This window comes from Calliopsis andreniformis, chromosome 2 (genome assembly GCF_051401765.1).
Source record: "Calliopsis andreniformis isolate RMS-2024a chromosome 2, iyCalAndr_principal, whole genome shotgun sequence".
NCBI classification, from domain to species: Eukaryota; Metazoa; Arthropoda; class Insecta; order Hymenoptera; family Andrenidae; genus Calliopsis; species Calliopsis andreniformis.
The window spans coordinates 14,205,479-14,230,333 of NC_135063.1; the positions used below are offsets into that span (position 1 = coordinate 14,205,479).

At 46.4% G+C, this 24,855-nt stretch overlaps 1 protein-coding gene and 1 long non-coding RNA gene across 7 annotated transcripts in view; one reads left to right on the top strand and one right to left on the bottom strand.

The window, feature by feature from the left end:
• The window catches only part of Myb (proto-oncogene like protein Myb), a 32,864-nt gene that overhangs the window by 7,727 nt on the left and 282 nt on the right, over window positions 1–24,855 (top strand). For 2 of the 6 annotated variants that reach the window (XM_076392457.1, XM_076392458.1), the window contains 8 exons: window positions 17,357–17,522; window positions 18,517–18,681; window positions 20,588–20,909; window positions 21,041–21,365; window positions 21,443–21,891; window positions 22,000–22,316; window positions 22,413–22,502; window positions 24,383–24,505. In XM_076392457.1, coding sequence (XP_076248572.1) covers window positions 17,357–17,522; window positions 18,517–18,681; window positions 20,588–20,909; window positions 21,041–21,365; window positions 21,443–21,891; window positions 22,000–22,316; window positions 22,413–22,502; window positions 24,383–24,505 — 1,957 coding nt within the window. Of the gene's footprint in view, window positions 1–3,737; window positions 3,830–17,142; window positions 17,268–17,356; window positions 17,523–18,516; window positions 18,682–20,587; window positions 20,910–21,040; window positions 21,366–21,442; window positions 21,892–21,999; window positions 22,317–22,412; window positions 22,503–24,382; window positions 24,506–24,589; window positions 24,730–24,855 lie in introns of those variants that run through there. The other 4 variants (XR_013003508.1, XM_076392459.1, XM_076392454.1 and 1 more) reach the window with 4 other exon arrangements.
• LOC143188274 (uncharacterized) lies at window positions 14,344–14,908 on the bottom strand. The gene is made up of 2 exons (XR_013003509.1): window positions 14,688–14,908; window positions 14,344–14,623 (listed from the first exon to the last, which is right to left on the bottom strand). It is a non-coding gene; the product is annotated as an uncharacterized LOC143188274 (long non-coding RNA).

Consider the following 24,855-nt stretch of genomic DNA (forward strand, 5'->3'; position numbering starts at 1 on the left):
TCTGCCGAACCAGACACCCCTGTCTTGCATAATACGGAACACCCATGATGTTAGCACCGTGATTCATGATGTTAACACAATGATAAAAAAAATACTACTGTTCTAACTCGTATAAAAAATACTTTGAAATCAGTTGAAAAATGAAACGCAAAAATAAAGGACAAAAATGACTGTCTTCAGTAAGATCTTTCGAATTCCATCGCAACGTTTTATACAAATCGCTGTTACGATCCTCCTCGTAACTGTTGGAACGCGTGACGAGACACGCAGAAAATAGGTTGAAACGCAGTATGGGTCACGTTCTGTACAAGAATATCGCGGGTCTGCGAATCACGGGTATATTGCTCCAGCTCCACGGTGGGAAAGTATCCCGCGACCAGCGATGTAAACGCACCCTGAGGCGCAACAGAGGAGTATTCATCGGTATTAAAGTTCGCGTTCTCACAGGCAACGCGTGTTGTCTTTTGTTTTGAAAACAGTAGGCTTGTGCTTCGTTCATTTAGTGGAGGCATCGTGACTTCTGTCCCCTTTGGCTCCACACGGGGCACCTTCTGTTACGAATATAGCAAATTCTAACAATAAGCAATTTTTTATCCTTTCAAATTGCAAAATTGTACGCATGCAACTGTGCGATATCTCCACGGATTTTCCATCAAAGTATCTTTTTCTTATTAAAATGATTTATTGTGCTATTCATTTTGGTTCCCCGCTGGGACTATTATAGCTTCCCTCAGCAGCCCACATTACACTTTACCACTTCCTCCGATGGTTACGACGGTATCCACGATTTTACGACCATTGGGAGGAAGTCTGTCTTCTCTGACACCTGTATTTGTCCTGGAATAATGGATCGATGGAAACTTAGAAGCGAGAAACTCGTTCACACGGAGTTATACATTGTTTTCGAGTTGCAGTCTTCCCTGTGTATTGAAAACTGTTTGTCTACTGCCAGGGGCACTGTTCACAGTGATCACCATTGCCTCGAAAGCAAATTTGAACACGCGAGTGTCAACATAGATCGACCGATTGCCAAATTCAAATATTGTATCAATTGTCTGTTACATATGGATAGTGTACATTGTGGAGTTGCGTCAGTGATGGGTATTGGACAGTTTTACAAAGAATTATCAGAGGAATTTGTGGCGCCAATGAGCTTAAAGTCTACACTGTAGAGAATACATTACAAGTGTAGTTTAAGCGGAAAAGGTAGTATTTTTTAAAAAATCTGATAAATGACGTGGGTAGTGTTTTAGTTGCATACCCGTTACAATAGGAGGAGCCCTTTTGCAGGTGATTACATAAGTAAAACGGCTAGACAGTAGTCCTCGTGATTCTTTCGGAGCTCGAGAACGATCAGAATCGAACCAAAACAAGGCGATCCCTATTTCTTCCTAAGCGTGACCTCAAGATTCTTCCGAAACGGTTCTACATTTTTTTCTTTGCGCTCGCAACCGTTTCTTTTACGTAACAGGAAGTTTTCCTATCTTGAAGACCAGGCCTGTAGAAGATGCAGGCTGCACCAAAAAAAATGAAGCACTGGCGCCACTTTTCAAATAATTCTTGAAGTCAGAATTATCTCTACCAACAGTAAGACATGTATTTATTTCTTATTTTTAATGATCTAAAAAAATTTGAAAAAAGCTGAATCTCTGAAATTTTTTATTACCAAAAATTGAATACTCATTTCGCAAGTGCATATTCAGAAAAGAGAAAGCCACTATGGTTTCTGCACAGAGGAAGGGCATAAGGAGCTAGTGAACTGTCTGGAGATGCAGCTCCTCAAACACTCTCAGAAGCTTGTTTATTTTGCCTCGTGTCCGCAGAGGCGACTCTTAAGTTTCTCGTTAGTTGGCAATCGGTAGCCAGTCGAATGACAATAAGCGATCGCGATCAATATGTGAGAAATCAGCGATAAGAAGAAAGTACCGGATTTGAATTCTTGATCGCTGTGTTTACTCATTCATTAAACCTACACCTGAAGGCTTCCCAAGCATCCACCAATGGAATCCTGAACACGCTACGATGCAGTTATCGATCGATGAACAGCGAATCCGGTTCTTTGTTTTGTCAGATCGAAAGCACAAGGAGAAACCTCGATAAATAAGTATCTGCAAACAGATTCTCCTTATTGCAAGAAGTTTCCTTATTACGTCCACAAACAAAAGGAAACTTCAATGCTTCACGGTGAATGCATTCGTCTCGGCCAGCAAAGTGTTCCTGCCTCAGCAAGTTATTTAATAGCATCAATGAAATCCCCCTGCTGGCGACCTAAGCTTCATCAGAAACTTCACTCCTGAACTTCATGTGGGTTACCACATTTGTTGTCCTATGACCCACATGTCATCAGGACGATGTTTTCATTAGACTATTTAACCTCGAATAAAGAAAAGGATCTTATTTTCCATTCTAGCGTCTTTAGACGAATTTTGCTAAGGATATGAGGGCAACAATGATCATACCAAAGTCTGAGCAAGAATCTTAAATCAAACCCTCCACTTGTTGCAAGCCAATTTGAAGCTCCTGCACAATTCGCGATGTTTTGAATAATTCTGCGAACCTTGTATCGACTTCCCCAACTCAGGGGTGAATCAGTACCCTTTGCTAGCCCACGAACGCGTCAACCCCAGAGGTTTCCCTCGTCGGCATCGCCGTCTGTTTCCTCCGTCGTGGTGAATGACTGGGGGCGCATGTAGACCCGACCACATTGGTACAGAAAGATCGTCCATGTGTAGGGACAGGCTCGGGGAGTTTCGTCGCGCCCTCGGTCCCATCTCCCCGGCCCCGTGGCTCCCCTGTGCGTCCTTCCCTACCCCCGACCCAGCCACGGCCGTACCTTTCCCCTCCACGCGTTGCCAACAGCGACCAGCAACACGAGAGCACGTTAGGGACCGTCAGGCCGGCAACCAGCCGGCTGTACCTTCAGTTCAAATCTAAACGTCGATCCGTCGAGACCCTCTCCGCGCGACTCTGCTCGATTTTGGGCGCGCGTCGCGGCTCTCCAGATCACAGCGCCCGCGTTATGGACAACAACAGAGGAGAGTCGATCCATCCACAGAGACGCTGACGGTGGCCGCGAACAATTTCCGGGACTACGCGTCGCGCTTTTTCCTCCAGGACCGCCTGGCGACAAACCTTATCCCCTTTTGCGAACGCTCTTTGCGCTGTCGCGACGCGTGCGCCCAAACGATCCCCTCCTCCTCGGCTGCTCCGATAACCGAGGCGCGATCGTCTCTCTCGCGACGAGGACCCACGGCGAACGGGTCCAGCGCGGCGACAAGGACAGGCTGCAGCGGAGGTTTCCGGTGGCGCGAACGACCACGAGGGTGCACTGTTACGAAAGATAGACAAAGGGACGGAGTGAGGGGTGAGGGCCACCGAAGTTTTTATGTTTTCGCGTGGGAACGCGGCTGTAAGGTTGTAACATCGTAATCGGTGCGAGTTGTGGAGGATTGATCGAAGGCCAGTTTCCTGTTGGAGGCGCGAATATGCTTGTGTAGCGATTGAAGCTTCGGCTAACGGTGTGTCTAGCGTTTCGCGGTGATTGAGGCTCTGGAGGTAATCGGGTATATGGTGCACGGAGATTCTCGATGATGGTTCGCGGTGTTAATACGTGAAGCACGCCAGAGGAGTTCTGGGAACGGCGTGACCAGTCGTGGAATTCGAGCTTTCGGGTGGATCCAGGCGGAGGCATTCAGGAGACCCTGACCGCGAGTTTTCCTAGAAGACGGCCCGTGAGAATGGATTTAGTGTCGAGTGGGCTGCTCATGCCAGCGAAGGTCGTGGATATTACCTATCACTCGTCGTTTTATTCGCCGCCACCCACTGAGGCGTAAGTAACGCATGCGCCTATTAATTCAGATATCTGTGATTGACATCTCGGTGCCTTTGACTGATCTACTTTTTTTTTATTTACTCGCTGCAGAATTGACAATACTATTTCAGTTTGTATTATCTGTTGAAGTGAATGTGCAGTCAGTTGCATTTTTAATTAGGTATACACAAGGTGTAGAAGGGTATCAGAAAAATATTTTAAAGATGATAAAAGTTATAGTTCTATTTTCTTAAGAGTGACAGTTCCACTGTTCACACATTTTAAAATTTTTGGGTTTTCAAAATTCAAAATTTTTGAATATTTGATTTTTCAAATTTTCAAATTTTTAAATTTTTGAATATTTGATTTTTCAAATTTTTAAACTTTTCAATTTTTCCATATTTGATTTTTCAAATTTTTAAATTTTCAAATAGACAGCACATCAAACTCGTGTTCCTCGCTTCTCATTCAGTTCGTTTTACAACTCATAAAATATGTACATTTTGATAGACAATTAGTTCCCCTGCATTCTCGAGCTAAATGAAAGAGAGAGTAGCAAAAACTAAGTCATTCGTAGAGGCCTCCATAAGCTGTATCGTAAACGGTAAACGGTTCGCAATCCCGTTTCCCGAGTTTAAACAGGTTTCTAGGTCTCTTCCCAAGGCTATCACCTATTAGAATTCGCTTCGATCCTCCGGTTTATCTCTTGTAAACTGTCACTGGCTAACGAGCCAACCGCTATTCGCGCTATTTATTTAAACAAACGGCAGGAACAAGCGTGTTATGCGCGAACATTCCAAACATCTCGCCGCGAGCAACGGAAGTCTGCTTCGGCGTCGATATCAAAGGATGCGGCCTTATCGCGGGGGAGATTGTTGTGCCTGCCTTGGTGTACATTTTCATCTCTTCGTCACGGTACTTCTGTTTGATTTGGAACAAAGACTCTCTTCTTAAATAAGAGAAAACCCAGTGACTGAATAGAAGCTTGAAAACTAAACATTTAATCTCGATTACAAACCTCTAAGAAAACATATGAAGGTGTTTCCTTAAAATTTCGGGAATTCAGAAAAATTTCTTTTGACTGGAAGTCAGTAACCGCCCCTGATTACGAATGCACTAGGAGACGGGCAATAATTTTGAAAAAGTCACCCAGTAGGTTGCGTGGATCCAATGTGAGCCAGGACAAGGGGGAAGCGGGGAGGACCTCGGAGGCAGACAGAAAAGAAAAGCAGGCACCTTCGGAACTCTGGGACTATCCCTCGTTGGTTGCCTAGCAGATATCCCACTTCGGGCACGTTTATCGCCATGAGCCACAAGGGAAAGACTATGGGCCCGTATAACGCTGGGCCCTCCTCTCGCAGGTCTACAGCCCACGGGGCGACTCGGCCAAGAGAGGCTAAGGAGATTTAAACCCGGTTCCCCGATCGAACCCGTTTAGAATTCCCCTCGCCGTTTTCGCTAGCCGCTGGACGAGTTCGCGTCTGTCCTTTAACTGACCTGTCTATAGAGGCTGTCGTCTATTTTCTGAATTGGCTTAATTACCGATTCCAAGCGTCCTCCCAGCGCTCCTTGCACGCTGGATGACTGTCGCTATTTAAACTGGACAGTCGGCAAACATCGATCTCTTCATTTGCGAGAAAGTGGAAGAATCCTTGGGATCTGTTACCTGGTTATTCAGAATTAAATGTGCCAAAGCAAAAAATAGAACGGAATTGACAAAAAAAGAGCGGATCTGGTAGATCGAGATTCCAGGCACGCTGGAGATACAGGAAAAGGAGGAGAAAAAGAGAGGAAAAAGAGTCAAGGAGACTCCAACAAAGGCCCGTTCAGTTTTTAAGACTTCGCACTTAGGCGAGATATCTCCATATAGAAGAGACGTCTCCAGGCTCTGGAGGCTCGATACGTGGAAACCCGCTGCGAGTCGAAAACACGTGGTCCTTTCGCAAACTATGGCTGTGTACGCCGCCTTGTGGCCAGAGTGGGGGAGGAATAGATACCAGACGGGAGGAAAAAGAACAGTTCGAGGCGATCGCAGACTACCTGAAGCCAGAAGGAATCCACGTGTCACAGAGTCAAGATTGTTGGCACGTGTTCCAGGCCCAGGGAGCCCAGCGGCCACTTTCATCCCGAAAGTCTACTCTCCCGAGACGGATTCCATGGAAATCCGTCTTTTGATCTCTGGCAACGCGTGTATTCCGTCTCTGACGCAGGATGCCACTTGCGCGCGGGTAGAATAGGACAGGAAACGCGTGATTGGGTTTCTTAGCGACGCCTGGGATTTATGGGTAGCCAAGGGGAACTCCATTGTTCTATGGAGATTTCGCGAAAGACGAGATGCATAGACACTGACAACATCGTGGCGATGCATAGATATATTGAACCTCCTGACATTCCTCTACGTTTGTGCATTATTTGCTTTAGCTCGTTTGCTGATCTTGATCGAAGATGAGGGAATCAAGGAGAGTTCATTTACCTAATAAGAGTGAGACTCAAACTGTGACCCTTTTAGGGTCTAAGACTACTATGGCTTCTTGGCCATTTGGTCAGATCCGTTCGCCAACCCCACAACTCTGCCAGTCCCTCGGCCCTTTAACCCCAGAGGTTAATTAGCGGTATTCCCAGAATTGATCGGGGACAGATAGACCTCTAGGCGCGGATCCGCGGCGTGTGGTCGGTCCCTTCTAAAAAAAGAAATCTCCCAGCGTGCAAGAGCACTGGCTGCAAGCAGGGCGCAGCGTTGCATCGTAAACTTAGAAGGCTCCCGCGGTCTCCGACGACTCTAATTTTAGAGGAAAGACTAGGAGGAACAGCACCAGGGAACAATTGTTCCCAGAGTGATTCTGCCTCGGCAGAGATAGGTGCTCGAGATCCACCTTGGTCGGGCTTTTAAATTCGTAACGGAGGAGTGTCCTCTTTGACAATTAAATAACCGTTTATAAGCAGCTGCGCGCTCCTTTAAAGCCTTTGACGACGGACAATGATTGTAAGGCAACGACACAACGCGAGACGGAGGAGAGAGACGACCCCGAGACGTCGAGTAACAAATTCGGAAGGGATTCCAGTTCTTCCTCGACGAGATTCGCGACTGCGGCCCCTTGAGGAAGTCCCCTCACCTCTGAGGAAGATGGAACGACCTTTCTGCCTATCTCTCTTTCTCTCCCTCCTGTTCTCGCCTCTCTTGCGCAGCCCCCAGGTTTCTGCTCCTCGTATCATTATTTCCGACGGCGGGTTCGGTACACTCGTCGAGGGTCGACGACGCCGATCGTGTCGGGGTGCGCAAGGGCGAGCCTGATTTCCAGCATCTGCTCCAGTCAAGAAAGACCGCAGTCTGGAGCGACTTTGCCTACACGGCAAAAGGCTTTCGCATGCGCCTTCTACACGTCTGCGACGGCTTCTTATATTCTCTATTGAGTCTTCCGAAAGAGCGGCCGAGCATATGTTTTCGAATTGTTCAGCTGGACCACCGAGGGGGAACAGGGGGACGGCTAAATGATAGACTCTGACGCTGCTTCTCCATCGCGATGAATTCTAATGACCTCTTGTTGTCACGTTCCCGATGCCTTCCCTGAGATCAAATAATGCCAAACCTTTTACGCTATCGCGAGTCTATCCTGGGGATGGTTCGTTAACTACGAGCCTCCTCGTTGGGTTATTGTTCCTCGAGTGCGCTCTGCTGGATGCTTGGAGGTTCTGATTGTGTTGAAGACGCGAATCAATGGGTCTCCGGTCTTCAGCAGCAGGGCTGGAGAGTGGAGAGTATAGTGATTATTTGAAGGGGAAATGAAATTGATAATGTGTAAGATAAAGGTGGTTTTATTTAAAATAATGGAAAGTTTGTAATAGAAGAGATCTTATTTCGCTCATATTACGTACAAAATATTGCGCAAAAAGACTGAGAAGAACATTTCTCAAGTAATTACTACCATATCCGAGCGGAACACCTGCCACTTTTAAGGGGTTAACTTCATCATTCCTAATTACCAGGAATAAACAGCTACCGCATAATAACCAATTTCCTCCCCCGGTTATCTGACACATGGCCTGGCCGTGGCATAATGGTGCGCACCCTGGATTGCAGGCAGACCATGAGGGTAGGTCCGTGGCCATCTAATCAGCCGTCATCGGCAAGGTGCGCGAATCACCTCGCGACTCGGATGGAGCCTCGATTCCCACGGTGGAATTAAAGATTCACGAGGAGAAAATACCCATCGCACTTGTCATGGGAACGAGCACCGGGTGGCTCCTCGCTCGATTTACAATTGGTCGTCGTGCGCTTACCACGCGGGGATAAGGCGTGGTGGTGCGACGCCGCACCTCGAGAGGCGAGGGGGATGAAGCTCGCTACCAGAGGGGCTTCCCCCTCATCTTTTTTTTTCTTTTTTGCCACGACAGCCGGAGGGGCTCGGGAATTTCCCTTGCGCTTACCTTGCCGACGCTGCTTTTGCCACGGTGCGCACGCTTTTGAGTGACATATGCGCCCGACAGGGTCGGTTTAATCGGTCAGACGAACTCGGGGAGGATATTAGGTAGACAATAGCGCTATCACCGATGGGGTAGGCTTGCGCTTTCGATCCGTTCTATGACCCTCCATTAGGGCTGCGAAATCACGGACCTAGAATAGAGGGACTTTCAAATGAAAATTTTTGCTGATGGTATCTCGAAACTACAGAGAGGAGGGAGACTATATTTTTGGATATGACTATATAGAAACATCAAAATATCTCATTACATATTCTAAAAATATAGTAATAATTCTATATTCCAGCGTTTGATACCAACTCTCAAAATTTCTCAAGTTTTCTCAAGCGCAATCAAGTTTCTACTGTGCTTCCATATCTGTCCAATGTTTTCTGCCTAGATCCCACAGTATTCTACATTCTGAACTACCACCTTTCCCAAGTGCATCCACCCCAGGGATGTCGCTCGGAATCGATCTCGGAAGTCAAGGGCCGGCAGTAAAAATCCGTGGCCAGCAATTGGCGATCTGCAGGGTGAAGGGGCACGACGAGCCTCGAACACGTGCATCCTCGTCTACACGTGCATCCACATGCATGCGTCATAGGAGCGGGTGCGCATGCTCGGGGAGCGTTCTATTGGGGGGAAGTTTGGCAGTACGAGGGCATCGAGGCAGGTGGTAGCCAGATGTCTCTCGTAAGGACTTCTACCCTGATGTCGTTGGCTGCCCGCTCCCTGGCTATATACATACACACAGGCAAGCACCGTACACGTCGACGCTCCTGCGAGTGTGTCAGTGCTTGTACCTATCGGTGCACCCTATGTTCGTCGAGCGTGTTCTAGTATGTCGCACGAATTGCCATATCTCGATCTCTTGTGAGGGATGAATCCGTGCCGACGCGATTCATCTTCGCGACAAAGTCGGCGGAAACAAAACAGCGTCTAGCGCTATTAAGGCTAGAATTAATCGGGCCTTTCGATACGCCTCGCCGCAAGTAGTAGAAACAGCCACTGGCCAGACGAGCAATCGCCTAGTGGAACAGGTATAGGTGTGCGCGTCCCAGGTTTCCTAGATAACTTTCTAATTCTAACTACCACGGTATCTTCCTCTGATCTTCCAGACTTTGTCACCGTGACCCTCGCTTCAGGCATATTTCACATTCGTCGATTATTGGCGGCGAGATTGATCACGAGGGAGTTCAGCCTGCTTTCCTTTCTCGCACGTTTTGCCCAGAATTTCTCCGCTGGAGCAGGCAGCCGAGCAGCGAAGGAAGATTCCGAAACGTGACGACCTTGATCTTGACTCGCCTCCGCTGCCACGTATATTTCTATATTCCCGTCCATTCAGTCTTTTTTCGTCTTATCTGGGCGAGTCTCGACGAGGTTCCCTCGGTGTCCTTCATGAATCACCGCTAGCCGCGAGATCGCTCGGCGTCGAGTAAAAGTGTGCCACGGTTCATTGAGTAATTCTCCGCGGTATGACTACCTTGCACTTATCTCGCCAGCGTAACTCGTGATGTCATCTAGCGATCGATTATCCACGGACGGAGAGGTATTCCGCTTTTTGCTGCTCGGAAATTGCCCATGAATAGCGTAATTCAGTGTCTTAACGGCACGTAACGTAATTTCTTAGCGGCACGTAGTATTGCGTGGCGATATGGTAATTTGTGGGGATACCGTTTACTACTGTCTTTTGCCAAGAGTGGTTTTTCATGAGAGGTAGCATCTAGCATTACTAGTAGCCTTTAGTAACACGCGATATATACCATGTTTCATTTTTTGTAGGGTCATGTGTATTAGGTTTATTCATTTCCTAGGACTAGGGTATTAGGTGGTACTACGTGGTACTAGGTTCGATTATTTCCTAGAATTAGGCAGTACTAGGTCTAATCATTTCCTAAGACTAGGTGGTATTAGATCTGATCATTTCCTAGGTCTGAATAGTACTGCATTTATCTTTTTTAGAGTCATATGGTACTAGACCTAATCACTCCCAAGGACTTTGTGACACAGGACCCCATCCCCCACCTCTAATTATTTTCTTGTTCCACGCACCCCTGGATCTAATTACTCATTACTACGTGGTACAGTCCCCACTTTCGCCTGATTTTACCGTACAGCGTACGAACGTAGACCTCATTTAGGATGCAGAAGCTACTCGAGGAGGAAAGTAAAAACAGTGCCCTGAAAAAGTGCCAAGGAGCTAAGAAGTTACAGTTAACGTATTCAGCTCAGGCAATTTGTCACGGTCACCTGTCCCAGTGATGATAGAGAGCAACGGCGCTCATAGGATCCCGTGAGTAGCGGCTCGCGCACCGGTCTACGCGCTCAAATTCCGCATATTTTACCAGGGCGTTCCCTTTCATCGGCAGTTCCGCGGCACGAGGTTTTAAAGGCACAAATTGAGGAACGCCGAGTGCATCGTCTGGCTGCTTCTGGTCCGAGAGAGGCGTGTGTGGCGAGGGGGTGGGTCGTGGGGGTAGCAGCTGACGCAGACGGCCCAGGGACGAATGGATCCGTGCACCTGGTCTCTAACTTTGGGAAATCGACGACAGAATCAATTGTGCCGCACGCGACCGAAGGGACCTCGATAACAGTTGCATTGACCCTCGATCTTGACCCGTTATCCGAAAGGAACTCTGACTTCCATTTGTTTAATTAATTAAACAATGCATGGGAAACTTAACTGTTGACATAGACCACCATACCATTTGGATACAGACATGGCTAACAATAAATGGAAATATGAACAAGATTCCGTATTTTTGTATTGATAAAAGAAGGGAAAATGTGTGTTAAAAGATAACTAATTTTATTCCTGAAGCACATGTAGCAAAGCTAGAGTTACGTCATTCTACATTAACTGGGCGTGTTCATTTCAACTTAGTTCAAAACGCCCCTCGTTTATCTGGCCCGTAGGGCAACAGAGTAAATGTCATAAATTAGATAAAGAAATGATAATGATGTAGAAATTCTACAAGGTGGAGACCTACAAAGTAGTTCCACAAGGTAGAGGTTAGATCGAGGGGTAGACCATTACAGAATTCCTCTGGTGGGTATCTGGGAACGAAAAAAATGTCGTCCCAAAAACGGCTGGGAAGAAAATTGGAAACTCGCCCGGGAATCCTATTGAGGAATAATAATCCGTGCGTTGACCTCCACTGGTCATTACGGTCCTTCGTTATCGCCGAAGCGGCGATCGGTACACGAAAGATCGTGCGACACTCGCGCTCTTCGAGAACGCTTCATTTGGAAACCCTGTCATTACTCGGTCGAGCCTCGATACGTTTCCCCATGGCAGCAGAGTCGCGATACGATCTCTGAAGGATACACGAATGCACCATAGCCGTCTGGTTTTCCCGGCAAACCATGACCATGGGACACGATGGACGTCGCTGGCGAAGGGACATCGGCTGGTACGCGCAATGACCTTATTGTTGCGTGACGAGCAACAGGCGGACGGAAGGAAGGAAAAAGGGCAGAAGAAGGAAGGAGGAAGACCGCTGGTCTAAGGGCTGCTCGTTGCAAAAGGAGGGGAAACGAGGCGGCAGACAAGAAGCAAGGAAGTGGCCGAAAAGAGGGGAAAGTTCGGAACTTGGGCAGATGTCCATACGCGTGGCACGCATGCCCACGAACGCGATGGGTTCCCCGTTTCTCTCCCTTTCTCACGAGGAACGCTCGACTTTCGTCGTAGAACTCGTAAACTTTGGGGGGAACGGACGCGTAATCGCGTATATCGACGAAAATCGGTCGATGAATAGGTTCGTTAACCCTCTTCTCTTCCATGGGAAGGGAACTGTATTTTATTATCTAGCATCGGGTAGATTTCGGTGGTCTGCCTGGTAACACGTCTGTTCCTGATATCCGCGCCAACAAAGTTGCTTTGGGAACGATGCAGTTACCGTAGGTCGGTATCTTACATAAATGGCGGCTAATGGGGCATAACCTCAAAGTTACGATAAAGTAGAGAATTGAGGCTTAAAATTTAGAACGTAAAAGTCTCGTAAATAGAAATAAATATAATATAGAATTGTCATTGGAGTTCGAGTTACGCGAGAGTCATACAATGTTCACGGTCCTAGACAAAGGGGGCAGCTGTTGCGCAGCACCTGCTTGTGTCGCCACCTTTCAAGGAAAAGCTAAGTGCGAGAGCTTGTTCATTCATTTCGCCTCGCGACAAGCGGCGCTTTCTTGCTCGTCGAATCGGCCGATTGGAAACTTCGACTGGACGTCCTCGACCTCCGACAGTGGCTTCGCATGCAGATTTGAAGGGGCGGTAGGCTTAGCAACCGAAATTCAATTCGTCCAATCTTAATTCAGAATGAAACAAGAGAGGGGACGGGTCGTTTGACTCTTGCTCTCCAGTCGGTCCGATTTCCATTAACAAAATTCCTCTATCGGACATTCAGTAAATCAACTAGTCCCTCTATTATTGGAGAAGGAAGAAACATTTGACTATCGCTAGTATTAATTATGCTAATGTCTAGTTACCGAGTTCACGATGAATTCCACTGAAATCTCTGTAAATCGTTAAGGAGTCTTAGGAGTTCCTCGACCGAGGTGTGCTACTCTAGTCAAATTATCTTAACTACTTCCTCCCCTCCTCCATTTTCCTGTCCACCGTAATTTGGACGATTCCCTGGGTCTTGGCGGTTGTCAGGATATTTCAATTACCTTGCAGACCGACAGGAAGTTAGAAGCACTGAGGTAAGAGGATAGGAAGATATAAAATCCGACAAGATCCGATCGGCCGTATTTACCCTTCCCCTTTCCTGTGTCATCACCGTCTGTCTTGCTTCCTCCTAACGCTCTCGTTCTGCCCTCTCGCGTGTCCCTTCTCAATTTCCTTCCATCCACCACACTCTTTCTCTCTTCTTCTTTTCCTTCCTTCGCTAATTCCCATTTACTTGCACAGTGCTGCCGCTCTAAATTGATTAATGCGTGTCGCGGTCCGACCCGTTTCGATTGTCCCTTGTTTCCAAGGGGAGTGTCACGTGGTCGAACGAAACAATCGTGACGATTGTATCAGTTGTACATTTATCCACGTGCCTTCCTTTGCTTTATCGTAACCGCATCTCTCCTGCCCTCACTTTTCCGTTTCCGTTTCCCTTTTCACGCACTTCTCCCGTTTTCTTCGTATGTAATGTCCTCTATCCGCTAATTATCCGAAAGCTGACATTTTTGTGGTGTTTTTTGGACGCGATTGTACGTTTATGACCATAATAAAAGGAGGGACCTGACGCAACTAATTAAGGACAGTTGCGAACACGGAGAACATGCGTTGTTATTGATGTTACATAGGTTATTTACTGGTCGCTTATTTTCGTATCTCTTATCGCGTCGGAGTCGAAATCGATCTCAACGTTTGGCTAGATATGTCGTTTGCTATCCTTCTTCCCAGCCGTCATCGATAAAACAGTAGATACAGAGATGGCATAAATATTCATCGGATTTGGCGGCGAGTGTTTCATAATTTATTCGAGAATGGCGAACGAGGCGAACGACCACCCCACTGCTCAGGGTTAATAATCGTCATGTACACACAAGCTGATCTTTTCTATCTTCCTCAGGCTCGGTTATCTACGAGTACACAGTGCGCGCATATTTTCGCGGATCGTGAGAATAACCGAAGAAGTCCTGCGTTCAGCCACGTGCCTCGGGATTTAAACTCAAGGATACTCGCGACCGTTAGACCATCCACGAAGGCGAAAGCCTTTACGTAACGCAGCAGAAACGGTTGCCGATCGTATTTACGATTCCCAGGACCATCTCTGCCTTTCGTTTTCTCCTTCAGGTGTGATGTGTAAATAGGAGAATCATGTCGATCGAAGGGGAGAATCGAAGTACTACGAAATAGACTGCTTCACGTTTTTTGCTAGAGGTTAGGGGGATTATAGGTTAGAAAAAAAAGAAGGAAAAAAGAGGGGGTAATTGTGACAAAATTATTGATACTACTTCTTGTGCACATTGTTAACAAATATGATTGCATTCATTTTTTATCGAAGAAACATTAGAGATTGAAATTAGGTGTTAGTTATTCATTCGTAATTTTAGCTACACCTGTTTATTGTTTACGTTACATAGTAACCACTTCATGAATTCTGTTCATTTATGATTTGTCAGTCCACACGTGACAAAGCTCGTCTGCACGTGGTTGGTATCCACCTCCATTCTCACTTTCAAATTTGAATGAAGCCTCGAATGCCAGACGAACGTTGAACAATTCCACGCACGTTCCACCTTCGCCTCGGACTTGCGTTCGCTGGTACGAATCGGAAAGTGAAAAGACGAAGCCGCAAGAATGCGATTCATACCTTCCATTAACTCCTACTACGCAAAGTTTTCGCAGGAAAATTCCTACCAAAAAATACTTTTTTGCGTTTTCTTTTCCAGAATCGTTCCGTAACGAAATCAACCTAACCTCTCACTGCCACCTAACCCCTAAATATCCAGTAACCTCCACTCGTGGGAGCAGTGCCCCACTCTGTGCCCCAGCGAAACAGATATACCGCGATCGGACACCTCTCAGCGACCGTTGAAGACCTTGAGATTTAAACCTATGTATAACGTCTGCTGTTCAGCTCGAACCATTCATAGTTTCTTCAGCTTCTCAATCGCAGCGCCTCCCAACCCGCCCCCTCGCTATACATTTTCCTCCTTCAGCATTTGTTTCAAGGGTCGATCGGTATTCAATACAGCGCTGCAATCGTCGGCGATTCTCGCTTCTAACAAGTGACTCGCATAGTGTCACGAATTTCACGACGGTCACATTCTTTTTCCTGTACCGTGGCCTGTGTACAAGAGACATTCCACCTGAACGGCACTCCCCTTTCGGTCGACGCATTCCCTCGCAACCGCGTCGCGCACTTCATAATGTATTCTCGGGTTGTTCGCAGCCGGGAACGTAAACATATGTGCACCTGCGGAAAGCCAATGTGCCCAGAGATCGCATTGCTAGGCTTCGCCAATTAGAAGCTCAATTACAGGATATATCTGGCGGTGTTCACGCGTTTCGTATAAGTTTCTCTTTGGTGTGAAACAGCTGCAGGGAGATGGGAGATCCGTCGTTTCCTGTAGCCGCAGTTGCCACGTGCGTGGCCCCACTGTCCAGGGAGTAAATATTTCGTTTTACGATACAGGGAAGAGGGTAGAGGAAGTACTGCTGGAGTATTACGAGCACATCAAACTCCACTACAGTTATTTATGAATGATTAAGTTTGGGATTGGGAAGTGGGCCGCAGAGATAGTTGCACGATTGTAATTGCTGTGTGAGAGGGAGAATTCTTTTTCTAATTATGTTTTAGAATGCTTTTGAGAGGACCTGTAGTATAGCGGAAAGTACGAGGCAATTTGTGATACTTTCTAGTGCTCTTAGATGCCTTTTTCACCCTCGCGTTCAGCCCCCAGTCTCGCCCCAAAACAGCTGCGTGTACCGAAAGGAAGGTGTCCCTATGGTGTGTCTCGCAACGAAGTACAATGGGAGGTTATGAAACGATAGCGCTTATATGGGATACCGTGGGTACACGAACGACATGTAAACATATGCGAAACGCAGATGGCCAATGGACCTTATCATTTCCATTATTTCTCTATCCAAAGATACCTTCGTCTTCATTGTTCCTAAGTTAACCTAGTCTGAAAGCATTGACAACGCAATTATCATCATCCACACGCATCAATTAAGTTCTGGCTGATCATGTGAACCCAGATAACTGGTAATTTCCGATGTGATCCAGTTGTTGAGTCTCCAGAGTGTTGCCGCTTGGAATTTAATTTAACTCACAATTTCTAGTTACTTTTACTCAATTGTTCCAGGTTTTATTACACGAAATAAAAATTTTTTTCTCTAAGAACCAATCTCGTGGCCACGTTCCACACATTCCCTCCGCGGAAACCTGGTTTCGCAATGTCAGTGTAATAACGTCTTCAGTGGCGAGCCTTGCCGGAACAAAAGGGTTAAATGTGCTTTGCTCGCACGGCGTCGCCGCGTGCAGCGGAAACGCGGTCGAGGAGGTTGGCTGAAACAGTAAACATAACTAGCGCAGGACCGTTGGCAAGTGCGTATATACGTACATGCGTGCCTCATCTCGAGTTAACCGGCCATATCGCTGCAAGTTACGTCACCCTGCGAACTTAGACTCCACAGGCGGTTGGAATGTAAATACGTTGGAGCACCGTGCAGCTGACCGTTGGCTAATTACTCTAGAAGATGGATTATTAGGCAATGACTCGGCCACGGTTCATTGTAAATGTGAAACTTCTGTAATGATCACTTTCCATTACGCTAGAAGCACTTTACAGGGAGTTTCATAACGCTTGGTCATTAAATTGAAGGGTGAGGCATATGAAAGTAATAAAAGATGGGGTCGAAATGTTGAATATGATTGCTAAGAGAATAAGGAATATTTAGTATGCTGAGTAATTTATTAAAAATTTTGATTTTTATGTGGAGAGGAGTCTCGAAGCATTTTTCTTGAAATCTCGGTTAAATTGTGTCAGGGGGAGGAAAAAGAAAGAGAAGGGTGAGAATGAATAACGCTCATTCGTGGAGGAAGTGGACAGGAAATCCTTGAAATACGAAGAAGAGGCAGTGAACCACTCGTGACCGCAAAAACTGACACTCGCCAGACTGTGGTCAAGATTGCCTCTCAGACGGTGATTCGGGCAAGGGTGAAGAACAAAGGGGTGGCGAGCGCGATAGTTTCCGACAAAGGCGAGGAAGAGACGCGCAGGACGGATGGTCAGCCATCCGTGATTTCCCGTCTTCGCCTTTGTACGAAAAAAAAGGAAGAAACGCTATATCCGTTACAAGATTCGCAAGGTTTGATCTGTTACTAAACATCGAGGACCGAGACTTTCGATTCAAAACTCGCGCAATTGTTCCAATATTCGATATTAATTTCGAGGTTGGGGTTCTTGGGTTGGGATCCTTTAAAAAGCTTCTAGTATGAGAATTTTTGAAAATTTTCATGCATAGAATTTCGACCCCAAAATTTTTTAAGTGAGTATGGTATGCAGATGCAGAATGCCACTAAATTGAGTTTCCATTGAGTCGCTGAAAAATAATGTTCCCTCTGTTTTCTGTTCCAGATCGCGGTCTGGTTACGATTCTAGCAGCGGTGGAGAGTCTGACAACGAGTACAGTGGCAGCGTTTGTCGTGGTGCCGCTAATCAATCACAGAACCCAGCCGCGACAAATGCGAGCGGCCATGGCCAGGGGAAGCACATAAACAAAGGAAGGTGGACCAAAGAGGAGGTAATACAATGGGGGGATCAGGGATTTGATGGCCACATTTTAATTAACACTCATTAGTGTTAATGAGTAGCTTAACATAAAAATACAGAGTGTTTTAAAACATGTGGTACAGCATAATAAAAAAAGGAGTTTGTGTTCACTCTTAATGTTACGTCCACATATTTTGAAACACCCTATACATTACAGAATTATTTCATTTATAGCTACTCGAATATTTATTAACGAAATAGACATTCAGTTATTTTTTTTCTTGAGAATAAGTTTGAATAGTCCCAGCGATTCCTCCCTTTTCGTGAGATCCAAAATAATTCTAGCGCACATGCGATCGCGTCATCGTACCGTGACTTTGATCGGATGTAACAGAGGAGAAGAGAGGGGGACACAATAAGCATAAGCCTCGAAAAGAGGTCCACCCTTCGTACCTTCTACAACGAGTTACGTCCACAGGCAGATGCCCTCGACCACCCCATAGTCATATGCTACCATAGAGTATAGGGTACGCCGTATGGTTTCCCGTGGGAAACATCACAGAGTCCTATCGATCCTGTGCATTTGTTACCGTGACCTTTCTTTCTCTCTCCTCTCCTCTTTTTATTCTGATGCAATCGCGAAATGAAATGTGTCGGCCATAAATTTGTCCGATTTGTGGTCGATGCGTTTCGTGGGTTCATTCGGGGATCCATAAATTTCTTAATATCAATTGCCGAAAAATAATTGGAAAGAAGACTCGGGCTATCCTCAATCAGATATAAATAAATCGTAAAACAAAAGTCACGTTGAAAGTGTAAATGAGAGAACGTGAAGCAAGTAGGTAACCCAAATTTCTTACACTCACGAGTTTCCACGCGACTTATCGTTCGTTCTTCACCAATGATCATCCTCGAATGCACCTGCTCGCAAACGAGGTCGCAATTGTCACAGCTCTTTCCTCGACGCGTTGAAACGTGCGTTTCACTGAAAGTAATGGGCCCGTTTTTGTTCCTGCTTGTTCTAGGACGCTCTACTGAAACAGTTGGTGAGCAACGCTGAGCAACTGGGCACGGGGCTTCGATGGGACGCCATAGCTGGTCACTTCCCAGACCGAAGCGACGTCCAGTGCCAGCAAAGATGGGCAAAGGTCGTGAATCCGGAGTTGGTCAAGGGGCCCTGGACGAAAGAGGTACCTGAATTTCGTTGCATCCTCTTTTCATCGTGACTTTTCGGCCTTTGTTCCTCTAGCCCTGCGAACCTTCCACCGAATCCTGCCCCTCCCCCCTCCCCATGAACGTTCTATAGCTTGGAGGATGGAAAAAAAAGGAAGTGGGATTTGAAGATACAATTTAGGATGATTAAGGGACGGTACACTCTACAGAGAAAGGTTCTCTCTGTAATTCTGGAACATCTTACTACTCAGAGAATAATTTTTTCATATTTATGAAGTCCCTTTCCTCCTTGGGGTATAGAGTGTTTCAAAAGAGATGGACACAATTTTAGTCACCGAATTAAAGTAGTAAACCAAGAATATTTTAAGATAACTTTAATACTTATTTTTGCTTGCCAGTACTGCTTCATTTTGAGCACCCTTTTTAAAAAATTTTGAAACACCCTGTACTCCCCCAAAATGATCCCGTTTTCTCTCACATAATCCTTGAAATCCTGCTCCTCTACCCAAGGTCCAGCAGCCCAGTCTCCTCTCGCGATTTCCCCGAAATTTATCAGCTGCGTTTGGAAGCCCGCTTTCACGAAGAACCGAGTAGCAAGTTGTGCAAGAGCCACTCCTCGCTGACAGAAAGTTGGCGAAGAACCGTTACACCCCCATTACCGAAAAGTCTCGCTCGCCATATAAGCAGAGTTGAAGAGAGCGGCGAGAAAGGGAGCTTCAGGAACGTGTTCAGGTCTCGCAGGACCAACCGAGCGTCCCTTCCCTTCGGTGGTCGGCGTCGAAGGCTCGGGCTGGTAACGGCACGGCCCTGCAGCACGTACGCCTACACGTAGCCAGGGCACAAAACGAAGGAAGGAACGGGCGAGCGTTCCACGGTCGCCTCGGTGGGGTATGCAACAAGAAAAAGAGCGGCGGAGAGCCGCGGAGAGCCGCGGAGATGCTGCGTCGTCGTCGTCGCCGTCGTGCCAATGCACTTGGCAACAGCCAAGGGCAAGTAGAGCCGCTCCTCGTGTACCGAACCCCGCGTACGTACGCCCGATCATGGGATCCCACGTCGGTGTGTGCACCTGATTCCGTGGTATGGGAGCGCAAAGCCCACCGCGTGAGTCCTCTCGTTGCTGGCTCTCCCTCTCCTTCTCTCTCCGCCGCGGCGAAACGCGACGACGATCATCTCCGTGTGTCCTCTCCTCGTCCCGTTCCTTTCTGCCTCTCTCCTCGACCTACCGCCTCGTTCTCCGCCTCTCGTGACTCTCTTCGACGCGGAGAAATTACGCTCGCCTCCACCCGGGGATGGGAGAGCTCTCGAGGTGCCTTCCGGTGGTGAACCACACGTTTCGATCTTTCCTTGGGACGAAGCGAGCAGAGTGGTTTATTCTCGATCAGATTCCCACGAATTGCGTGCCCCACGGGTGACCAGGCAGGGATTGTGTCAATCGAATCGCTGTGATTGCGATTTATGGGTCTGCGAGGGTCCTTCGCTGGGGCAGTAATTGGTGCTTCTGTTTGCACTCGTTGGTATTCTATGGAAGCTGCGTATGGAGAGATGATTCTTTCTGGTATTAGGAATGAAATTGAGATCTAAGTGAAGTACTGTTTACGGAGGTCAGGAGATGGTCCTTGGAAGTAATGCAGATCTGATAGGTCCCTATCAGATAGAATCTAGAACCTATCTAGATCTACGTTATTTCCAGGGACCATCTTCTGACCTCCTAATGTCCTAAGCTTTGAATAACACCTATATGTGAAGTAGAATTTCCCCTGGCTTTCATTCCTCGAGTATCAGCTCGTGGAAGTAATTAATTTAATGTTTTATTGATGATCGGACGTATTCTACGCTCAAAGCTGGCAAACGTACAGAGACGACGATAAAAACTTTGAACGCTTTGTACCGTTCTCTCCGACCAACGATTCACCGTGTTTACAGGAGGACGAAAAAGTGGTAGAATTGGTGGAACGATACGGACCGAAGAAGTGGACGTTAATTGCACGGCATCTGAAGGGTCGCATCGGTAAGCAGTGTCGAGAACGATGGCACAATCACCTGAACCCAGGGATCAAGAAAACCGCGTGGACAGAGGCGGAGGATAGGATCATCGTGGAGGCCCACCGCAAGGTGGGCAACCAATGGGCGAAAATAGCCAAACTCCTGCCTGGGAGGACCGACAATGCGATCAAGAATCATTGGAACAGCACCATGAGGAGGAAGTATGAGGCGGAGGAGGGGAGAACCACCGCAGGAACCAGAGGTTTGTCTTAGTTATTAGACAAACAATTTTTTTGTTGATCTTGTTAAAATGATCCATCAAAAACGAGAGATTTGATAGGCCCTTGACTGTGATAGGCGAGTGTTTGCTTTAAAGTCATGAATCTTGATTAGGGAGAGGCAGAAGAAAAGCCACGGAAACGTCTACCGTGTCAAAAGACGCCCTCTGCCTGGAGGAGGATGGTCAAGGACGCTTGAAGGTAGCGTCAACGAGCAATGAAAACTCCTCGACTGTGAATAACGTGCAGACGCATTTTCTGGACATTGACCAGGTGGACTGGACCAAGGCTTGGGAGAACCAACAGAATAGTCAGACTTACCAGAGCCTACTTACCATAAACGACCGCACGCAAGGCGGTGATTCCCGTTTGAACTCCCCTACGAAAAGGGAGAGTTCGACTTCTAAAGTAAAGACTGAACAAATCTCACCATTCACTAAGTAAGTCGCTCTTCAGATTAAATTTTCACAGGATGAAATAAAAAAGTGTGCTTTTCTGACGTCTCGTGGGCTTTCAGGTATTTCGATTTGCAAATACAAGGGGAAGCGACTGGTTCAAAAAGCTCGGAGATCAGGCTCATGCCTATGCCAGACCTGGAAGACATTCCAGGCAGCGGGGCAGAGAAGGAAAGGAGCAGTCCGCCCCCGATTTTGCGTCGGCGTAGGAATGCTCATATTCTTCAGCAGAGAACGGAAACCCCCGACAGTGGGAACCAGTCGGATTACTTAATAATCAGCCAGCAACAGCAGCATCAACAGCAACAGCAACAACAACAGCAGCAGCAACAGCAGACTGGCAACACCACCCCTTCCACTCCTATCAAACAACTGCCATTTAGTCCGTCACAGTTCTTAAATAGTCTGAGTCCTGAGACGTCTTCCTGGCCACGAGCGAGCACTCCCAAAGCTAGCAGTCCTGGTCCTCTCACGACACCGCAACCTACTGGTCTTCGACGTAGTCAGAATGGTAAAATTCCATAAACCACTGCTATTAATATCTTGCATCAACTCCGAAAAATTCGTAATGTAAGTGAATATAGTTATAGAACAGAGATTAAGAGCACCTATATTCCAGATGGCAACACGCCGAGGACGCCCACGCCGTTCAAAAATGCGCTCGCGGAATTGGAACGGCGCAGCGGCGCGACTACTCAGTTACCTGCCACCCCCAGTCGTCTCGATGCTCTGACGGAGATCATCAAACAGGAGACAGATCGTGAGAGTCTAGCAGGGACTAGCGGGATCCTTCAAGATTCTGGGTACAGCACGATACGGCGACGGGGTAAAGAGAACAGTGCTCCTGGGGGCAAAAGGGCGCGCAAAGCACTCTGTCAAGCCTGGGCGAATTCTTCTCAGGATAATTCTGAAATGAGTTTCGTTGTAGAAACACCCGTAAGTCGACTCTCAGCAATCTTTATTTATAATACGACAAAATATGAAATAGAAATCATTAGTTATCGACTGACATGACTGTTTTTCCTATTGCAGAGTAAAAGTTTGGATACATCTGTATTATTCTCGCCAGCATCCATGGCGTTGGAGGATAGTTTCTTAACAGCAGGGACTAGTCCTGTGAAGGTAGAGAACCATCATATCCATAATCAAAGTCATATTCAGACTCAACCTGCCCTGTCCTGGTATTATTCCCGTACCAATCATCGCCTTTAGACACGCTAGCCGGCCTTTTTAACTTTTACTGTTTAACACTTTGTTTCTTTCTTTCTCTCCCTCATTTGACACTTTTAATTTTGCCTGCCTCCTAATGGTGTTGTGCCTCGTCGCTACTTTCTCTCTTCGTTTTCCTTGTATTTTTTTTTTTTTTTTTTTTTATTATTTTTTTAAACTTACGACTAAATGTTACACAGACCAAGGCGCGCGAAAATTAATTTAACCTTCGTTGTCTGTTCACCACAGAATTTTCTTTTCGTCGCCTGGTATCGTCCAATCCAAAGATTACTAGCGTTCTTTTCTCTAATAAGTTCTAAATAACATGACTAACATTAACGGGCGTAAATATATTATTCGGTATTTTATTTATATATATTAACTTATTTGAAAGACGCGTATGCTTTTCCACTGTTAAATTATTTATACGTAGAAACCTGTTAAGTATAATTTATGATCATGCATAGAAACGTTTTACGTTATTTAATTGTATTAAGTCAAAGGTAATCGGTCTCGTTAAAAAACAGTCGAGTACTTAAATTATTTGCACATATAACAATTTTTTATCGTGGCCGAACCTCTTTGTTCGTCAATTTTGTTTAGATTAAAAACATTCGTACTGAAATGAAGATTCATAGAGTGTTCTTCTATTGCACATACGAGTCGATATTTGTTTCGTTTTTGTTTGCATCTTCGATCGAATTCACCGATTAAATCGTGTTTATACGAGTGCTACGCTCGTTTCCATTATTTTCTTTATCTTTTTTTTTGTTGATGTTTATTCGTGTAAATTATTCGTGTACATTTTGAAACTTCGTGGGTGGAGTGAGCTGTAAACACAGCTCCCAGTGGAATTATCTTCCGACAGGCAATTACATGATAAAAATAGTTAATCATGTATGTGCAAATATCGTACTGTGCTGTTCACAGTCTCATCTCCGCCCACAAAGTTTCGCCTCCAATGCCAAACAGGAAAAATGCAAAAAAAAGACGTGTTTTGCTTTTAATAAATGGGTCACCGGTGACCCACGCGGCATGGAACGTGAATTAACGGGCATACATGCGTCCCAGGGTACAGACCCCCTCGTGACTCCTTCGATCCTTCGAGCGACTCCCAGAACATATGTCCCGCACGATGATGTACATATAGCTATAAAGAAGAAACCTTTAAATATTTATTATCATATTAATATATATACATATATAATATAGATATATTTTTATTCCTTTCGTAACGTTGAGTTACCGCATGTTTATACAACTAACTCGAAAAAATGCCCTTGCACAGGCCTGGCCTAGCGTACCAAAGCATCCTCCTCCCATCCCCTGCCCCTGACCCACCTCTCCCGAGACGAGAAGTCCAAAGACAAGTTCATGCGCGGCGGCTCCAGCGGTCGCGAGATGCGTCTCTAAATCGATTGGCAACCGGTGCAAACGAATGAAAAGAAAACGAGAAATGCGAAAGGCCTAGTCATTCCACGATGAGACCGTGGTTGTTCGCCCTAGCGAACCTGCGAAACGTGACCCGGTGAGATGAAATAATTGGAACACAGAAGGACAAGCCGACGCAGTCCTGTGATTCTCTTCCCATCACCTCTTTATATACATCTCTTTCTCTCTATCTCTCTCTGTTTCTCACACTCCCCCCTGTCTGTTTCTATCTTTCTGAGAGTTCTCGACAGACCCTCGACCATTGGAGCCGCGAGGTCGTCGTGAAATTTCAAATAGGACGTTTTCTAAGATACATTTCTGTTGTGACTGCCGGCTGTAGCTAGTGTGTCTATCCTTTCCAGACTTCCCACGACTTCGCGTCCGTTCAACGGAAGCCTAACGCCAAGAGGGCGATCACGTTCGAGGCGTCTGACAGTCCCTGCTGTATCCTCAGCCCTCTGCTCAGGCCAGTCAAACGCGCCAAGGTAAGTCCCTTTTTTTTTTCTCCTCCCCTCTCACTGTCTCTGTCTCTCTCACTTTGTTCGATCGATCAACCGGGCCCCCCTCAGAGCTTGCCAGAGATTCGATATTCTCGGGTCGAGTTTCGGTGCTGGTTAAAGCTTTTGGATGCTCGGAGGACATCTGTCGCGATATGATCGGATTTCGTGGATATTAAGTAACTTGTTAGTTTGGAGAATCTACTAGTAAGGTAAATGTCCTGGTAGTTGGCCATGTCCCAGTACCTGAACACTAACGTTAATTTTATCCAATTTTAGGCGCTTAAATTCTAATGTATTAGGTAACCTAATTAAAAATAAAAACTAGTGTCATAAAA